Here is a 6,686-nt window from a genome sequence, read left to right as displayed (position 1 = left end):
AGGTTATCTGGTTGCGTCTTATTTCATTTTAAATATATTTTATCAAAATATAGAATCGTAAAAGAATGATGAGCAAAATATAAAGCATGCATTATTATATTTATTTCTATATATTTTGACGTACAAGTAGTACTGACCAAAAGGTAAAAAAGACAACTCTGTTCTAAAACAAAGTACTTCAATGCGTTGGGTTCACTTGTCGTAGTAATAAATAAAAAGAATGTATAGAACACAATTGTCCAGAAGTCGTGGGAAACGTTTCGGCGCTGAGCTTTGAGGTCCACACTAGGCTAAACCAAATGTCTGTGACAGTCCCCTTCCCCAGGCATCACCCCTTCATTGTCCATGAACTTCAATGAACTCTCCAGATCACTTGTGTTTCACCACCTTGTATGTGAAAATGAAAATAGACTTCGATGAAGCTGAAGTGGACAGTCGAGCAAATCCCTACTGCTGTGTATGAACTAAATGTTTTTTTTTTGTTTGGGACATAGCGCTCCACCAGGGGGCACTTATGAGTGTGTACCTCTTTGCCATCATTGAGGAAGTACTTCAGTGAGGGAAAGCCTGTCACCCGAATCGGACTCCACCTCATTGCCCATGGTATCCATCTTGGTTATGATGATGCCATGGTACTTTTGTATTCAGTGTAAAAGTCTTTAAGTTCATGTTGACCATCCCGTCCCTTGGATCCATCCCCTGTCAGACGGACTTGGAACATTGTGATGCACTGCAGTCTCTATTGGCCAGAGAGACTATTGGCTAGGTGGCTTGTAGGTGTAGATCAGCTTTCCACACTGTGGGCAGTGGTGATGGAAGTTCTGCAAACTCTTGGTGCAGAAAGGAAACAGGCACACACCACATATGAACCTGAAAAGAAGGAGAGTTTAAAGATAAAGCACAAAATGTTTCAACCCCTCACCCAACCTATCCTTCTTTTCCGAAGCTAGCAAAGAGGATCTTCGTACTTCTCGGACATCAACAGGAAAGGGCTATGGTGTACTTCAAGGGGCTGGTTTTTGTGGTCTCTGAAAAACCTCTTTAGTGAGGTGTGTACGGCAGGTCCAACGAGGACCTCAAACAGCGCTAAGGAAGTTGGGAGGGACAGTGAAGTCCCGGACTTCCAGCCACTGGATGCAGCCTCTGTGACCATTACGCCATGGGAGTGGGGATGTGTTGCACTGGTGAGGTGATGGGCAAGTCCAATATGGACCTCAAGGAGCACTAAGGGAGTTTGGAGGGTCAGTGAAGTCCTGGAACTCGATGCACCCTGCGCCCTGACATTGGATAATTTGAAGATGATGTACGGACGGGACTGATGGATGAACGGATGGATGGCTAGACAGATGGTTGGATGGATGAATGGACGGGCAGACCGACAGACAGATGGATGAGGGACAGAGAGGGACAGTGAAGGCCTGGAACTCCACCCACTGCAGCCCTTGCGACCATTATGCCATGGGAGTGGGGAGGAGTTGCCCTGGTGTGGAGTGATGCGCAAGTCGAACATGGATCTCAAAGAGCACTAAGGGAGGGATACATTGAGAGGGACTGTGAAGTTCCAGCACTCCATCCATGGATATTGAAGAGAACATAGTTCTGGCTAGGTGGTGTCCCAATTGGATAGAAGGATAGATGAGTGACATCAAAGGGTCTTACCCCATCACAATCAAAACAAAGCACAGGACCCAAGCGATCTTCTGTGGAGTGCAAGTGACGTCGGTGGTGACCCATTCTTGGCAGTGAGGACAATGTACAGTGCTGGGGGTGCGTCTCAAATCCGACTCTGTGCTACTGGGCCCAGACCGAGGCTGCGAAGTGACCACTCTCGGTTGTGTCCTGCTGGTCTCCGGAGGTTGTACAACACCAACTGGAGCAGAATAGGGATCAGTTCATGTTCATTTGCCAGTTAAAAACAGCAAAATGAAGAATCTGTCTTCGTACTGAATGTCGTCGGATGAACGGTGACTCTTGTGGTACGTGACTGTGCTGACGTTACGGTGGTTTGCACTTGAGGAGGGGTCAGGATGGGGAAGGGATTTTGTTCCTGTGTTACTGCAAAAGAGCGGCATGTGAGTATTTTCTAAAGAAACCAGTGAGAAAAATCAGATTACCAGCCTCCCCGTAGCTGGGAGGGGGCGTTGGAGGAGAGGCGAGGGAGGCGTCGTAAGAGGGAGGAGGAGAAACAATGTCCACCGGTTGGCCTGAAACTGGAGGGTGGAGTCTGGCCTCCTCGTACGTCGGGGGGTCCATCAGCGACTCATCTGGTCCAACCGGATTCTGCAGCTACCAACTAGAACAGTGAGCAGATGTTTTTGGAGAGAAAGGTTGAGCTGCCTTTGTTATGTCACTGGTGTTCTTCTGACAGAAACAGAGGCACGGCAGACGGAAGAGCAGAAGGCGCTACTCGTGGTCTGTAGTTACACAGTAGTGTCATGAGTAGCAGCAGTACAGGGTGAAGTGATAGCAGATGTAGTTCAGATGAGCAAGTTTCTTTTTTGACCAAAACAGACAGTGCAGTGCAGTTACAGGTGTGTCAGGTACAGCCTGGGTATGGTGCAGATAATAGTACTTAAGTAGCAGCTGTGGAATCAGACAGGGAAGTAGTAGACATATAAACACGTTCACAAAAATGCTGGAAGGGTTCAGTAGCGTGTATTCGCGTGTTACGCAGTCCAAATATCGATAAAATGTTGCCATCGGTCAAAGAAGTAGAGGTGGAAAATGGTCTACGGTGAAGGCTCCTGATGTCATGACGCTGAACCTCCCGGTACTAAAGAATCAGGAACTCATTTCTGGGACTCGGTAAAGTTCTGGCAATAATATTTCTTAAACAGACATTAAAAGTAGTCATTAAAGTTGTTGAGAAGTCCCCCCGCTGGGTACCTACATCATCATATATATAAATGTAAACACTTCCCACCCAACCTGCCACTCTCCCACCGCCAACACACGCACGCACACACTAAAACTGTTACACAGTGTTGGTCTAAGGTTAACACAACAAACTGGCAACCCTTTCATGACTAAGGTACTTCTGACTCAGTTACAATAAGTCTGTTTAAGTTGACTTTAACTGGGTCAATACTGATAAATCTCTGATAAACAACTGCTACACTACATATTTTTTTGGTTCAACATGAAGAGAGAAAATGGGTCAAATTGTCACCTGATACCAAGAGTATCAGTCATCCCACAAACCTGCCGCTGGCAGTATCTCACCTGGGTCTCTGGGGGGGGCAGTGGACATCCAGACATCCACTCCAACTCAGATCCTTCTGGGCCAAACTCCTGGTCCTCAGCAGGACGTCCTGACCGGCATTAATCCAGGCGACATGAACTGGTATAAGGGCTGCAGTCCTACTTGGCACAGAGCTGGAATCTCAGCTGCCTGGTGGAAGCATGTTCTTGTGACATCACATCCTGCTCAACCTGTTTTGCTCTGGAATTATAAACATTTTAGACCACAATCTCTCTCACCTGTTGCCCTGACACAAACATGCTCAAACTACTTCTGAAGCAGACTGTTCTGACAACAGCAACCAGAGCTGTTGTGTTACCGCAGCAAATGCGCGTTGTTGACATCCTCAGCAGGTGGCGCTAAGATAACTCCATGAATGTACTGAAAAGAGTCGTGAACCAAACAAATACAACAGTGACAGGTGTGGGTTGGACTGAGCCTAGTCATGGAAGTGAGTCACCGTGCAGAGTGAGAAAAGTGGCACAGATCGCACAATAGATCGCACTCTCCGAAGACTCCAAAGCTATGAGTACGTCTGGTGAAGACGAGTGAGATGAAGCTGTGGGGGTCGACTGGGAAGGTTGAAGGAATAAATGGGCAGGAAGAACCGAGGGTGGCGATCACGCGGAAGCAAGGACAAAGGGACGAAAGAAAAAGAGCTAAAATATGATGTGTGAACATGAAAAATTCAAGTAACTAAGTCCGCAGTGACAGTGCAAGGAAAGTAAGCATGTGATTTTGTCGTATCTCATTTCATTTTAAATATATTTTATCTAAATATAAGAATGACAAGCATTTATTGTTATGTATTTATTTTTGTTGTTTAATACATTTTGAGGGACAAGAAAAAGAGAATGAAATCCTTTAACAAAGGGCTCCAGCGAGCTTGAACTGGTCCTAAATAATGATCGTCCATGGAATACAACTGTCGGAAACATTTCTACGCTGACCTCGGTGCGGGACTCGACCCTCCGCCAGGGGGCGGTTGTGAGTGTGTACCTCTTTGCCATCAGCAGGGGAGTTCTTCAGCGTGGGAAAGCCATTCAGAGTCCACCTCATTGGCGATGACAAGGAGGATGTCATCGTGCTTTACCGTACTTTTCAATTCAGCATAAAAGTCTTTTGATTTTAGGCGTCACAGTCCTTCGTGATCTCTGAGTTCACGTTCATGATCCAGGCCTTTGATCGTGGCGATGCACTGTGGTCTCCAGCAGACCAGTGAAGGACGTCCTTACAAACTTTTGTGGCGGTAGATGAGCGTTCCACAGTTCGGGCAGAGATGATGGGCGTCCTGCGAGCATTTGGTGCAGAAGGGAATCAGGCAGAAGCCACATATCAACCTGGGAAGAAGAAGATTTTAAAGGCGCACCACAGACTGCCTCCTTCTCCTTTAAAACAGCCTTCAAGCATCTGAATTTGAGTCTTTCCTTCCGTTCCAGAGCTGGTAGTGTGGGTCCTCAGGATTATCAACAGCTACACTCAGGTGAACAGGGCAAGACGTCAAAGTGAGTTGAGGGAGGTGTACATCCTGATGAAAGGATGGATGGATGGATGGATGGATGGATGATGGATGATTGATGGATGATTGATGGATGGATGGATGGATGATTGATGGATGATTGATGGATGGATGGATGGATGGATGGATGGATGGATGGATGGATGGATGGATGGACAGATGGGATGCACAGTGGAGGTACAGACTGAAGTAGCAATGGATTGATAAATTTATGAAGGAATAGATGGACAGATGGATGGATGGATGGGATGCACAGTGGTGGAGGTACAGACTGAAGTAGCAATGGATTGATACATTTATGAAGGGATGGATGGACAATAAACAAATGCGTGAAATCAAAGGCTCTTACCCACTAGCAGCCAGAATACAGCACACGATCCAGGCCTCCATCCCGGGTCTAAAGACGACTTTCGAGGTGACCATTTCATTGCAGTGAGGACACCGTACGACGGCTGGGACGTTTCTCAAATGTCGCAGTTCGGTACCAGACCTGTTATCAACTGGTGAAGACGAGACGAGAAAACCCTGCTCAGATGCCGGTTAAAAACAGCAAAATGAATAATGTGTCTTCCTACTGAATGTGGTGGGATGAACGGTGACTCTTGTGGTACGTGACTGTGCTGAGGTCACGGTGGTATGCGCTTGAGGAGGGGTCAGGATGGGGAAGGGATTTTGTGTTACTGCAAAAGAAAGGCATGTGAGTGTTTCCTGAAGAACGTCGGGGGGAAGTCACATTACCTGCCTCCCCATAGCTGGGAGGAGGGGTAGGAGGAGGGCAGAGGGAGGCGTCGTAAGAGGGAGGAGGAGAAACAATGTCCGCCGGTCGGCCTGAAACTGGAGGGTGGAGTCTGGCCTCCTCGTACGTCGGGGGGTCCATCAGCTATTCATCTGGTCCAACCGGATTCTGCAGGTAAAAGAGAGATGGCGAACGAGAAGAGAAAAAAAGAGCAGAACTTGATATCAGTGCGTAATAACACTGTAATATCATGAGTAGCAGCAGCATAGGGAGTCGTGATGAGTTATATCTTTGTCAGGAGCCATCAAGAAACAAAGTAGAGTTCGTAGTTACACGTGTACACCAGTACAGACTTCAGAGAAGTAGTTACCGCAGTGGCTGTGAAAGCAGCCAAAACCTTAAACTGTCCCAAGCTGTGGGTACCTACTCCACATAAGTTACTTTTGTGACACGGCTACTGTCTGTTCTGAAGAGAGAAATGGGTCGAACTGATCCGACCGCTTCACACACCTGCAGCCTCTCACAGGTGAGCGAGAGACATCCGCTCCCACTCAGTTTGTCCCGGTGAAAACACCGGGTCTCAGCAGGACGTCCCGGCAGGCATTAATCCACGCGACATGCCAGATACGAGATCTGAACTCATACTTGCTGCGAAGCTCCGCTGCGAGTTGGAACTAAAGTTGCATGACATCACTTCTTGCTCAACCTGTTTTGCACTGAAAAATCACTTTTGACCACAATCTTCTGGCCTCATTATGACTGGCAGAAAGAGAGAAGGGAGGAAGGAAAAAGAGCCACGATAACACAGCCACGACAAAAGAAGGAAAAATAAGCTTGGCATTTGGTTGTGTCTTATTTCCTTTTAAGTATATTTTATCTATATTTAAATAAGATGATGGCCAAAAAAGAAAATTCAAAAATGAAGTCCAAATGCAAAAAACTTGAATTGAAATGTAGTCACTGGAAGAATGAATAAGAACACAAGAAGAGAATAATGTTATCTTTAAGTTGTTGAGACCTCTGAGGGCCTGAAGATACACAATTGAAAATATCCTGTGTGGTCTGCATGGGCATGGAGAAAAAAAATCTGTGACCTTAACACATTCATTTGGACCAATTTATTTCAGAACAAAAAAAAAAAATGAAAATAAAAAGTTACAAAATGATAGAAATACAGTTAAAAAAAAAAG

General features: G+C 46.3%; 2 protein-coding genes across 2 annotated transcripts; both read right to left on the bottom strand.

Annotated features, from left to right (window-relative positions):
- Window positions 1–80: 80 nt before the first annotated feature.
- Window positions 81–3,381, bottom strand: LOC128753424 (lipopolysaccharide-induced tumor necrosis factor-alpha factor-like). The gene is made up of 5 exons (XM_053855117.1): window positions 3,223–3,381; window positions 2,115–2,293; window positions 1,945–2,055; window positions 1,660–1,870; window positions 81–870 (listed from the first exon to the last, which is right to left on the bottom strand). The coding sequence occupies exons 2-5, from the start codon at window positions 2,251–2,253 to the stop codon at window positions 756–758; spliced, it is 576 nt and encodes a 191-aa protein (XP_053711092.1). The 5' UTR covers window positions 2,254–2,293; window positions 3,223–3,381; the 3' UTR covers window positions 81–755.
- A 684-nt stretch (window positions 3,382–4,065) lies between these two features.
- si:dkeyp-75b4.8 (lipopolysaccharide-induced tumor necrosis factor-alpha factor) lies at window positions 4,066–6,154 on the bottom strand. Its single transcript, XM_053855118.1, has 5 exons — window positions 6,013–6,154; window positions 5,499–5,670; window positions 5,336–5,440; window positions 5,110–5,260; window positions 4,066–4,581 (listed from the first exon to the last, which is right to left on the bottom strand). The coding sequence occupies exons 2-5, from the start codon at window positions 5,635–5,637 to the stop codon at window positions 4,473–4,475; spliced, it is 504 nt and encodes a 167-aa protein (XP_053711093.1). The 5' UTR covers window positions 5,638–5,670; window positions 6,013–6,154; the 3' UTR covers window positions 4,066–4,472.
- Between the last annotated feature and the right edge of the window lie 532 nt (window positions 6,155–6,686).

Source organism: Synchiropus splendidus, chromosome 2, assembly GCF_027744825.2.
Source record: "Synchiropus splendidus isolate RoL2022-P1 chromosome 2, RoL_Sspl_1.0, whole genome shotgun sequence".
In the NCBI taxonomy this organism is placed as follows: Eukaryota; Metazoa; Chordata; class Actinopteri; order Syngnathiformes; family Callionymidae; genus Synchiropus; species Synchiropus splendidus.
Note: the sequence above shows the minus strand (reverse complement) of the source record. Positions and strands in the feature narration are given on the sequence as shown.

Coding starts and splice junctions, on each gene's coding strand:
- LOC128753424 (XM_053855117.1), bottom strand. CDS start 2,253: ATGGACCCCCCGACGTACGAGGAGGCCAGACTCCACCCTCCAGTTTCA. Junction 1,871..1,944: donor CGTTCATCCGACGACATTCA/GTACGAAGACAG, acceptor ATTCTGCTCCAG/TTGGTGTTGTACAACCTCCG. Junction 871..1,659: donor TTTGTTTTGATTGTGATGGG/GTAAGACCCTTT, acceptor CCTTCTTTTCAG/GTTCATATGTGGTGTGTGCC.
- si:dkeyp-75b4.8 (XM_053855118.1), bottom strand. CDS start 5,637: ATGGACCCCCCGACGTACGAGGAGGCCAGACTCCACCCTCCAGTTTCA. Junction 5,261..5,335: donor CGTTCATCCCACCACATTCA/GTAGGAAGACAC, acceptor CGTCTTCACCAG/TTGATAACAGGTCTGGTACC. Junction 4,582..5,109: donor TGTATTCTGGCTGCTAGTGG/GTAAGAGCCTTT, acceptor TCTTCTTCCCAG/GTTGATATGTGGCTTCTGCC.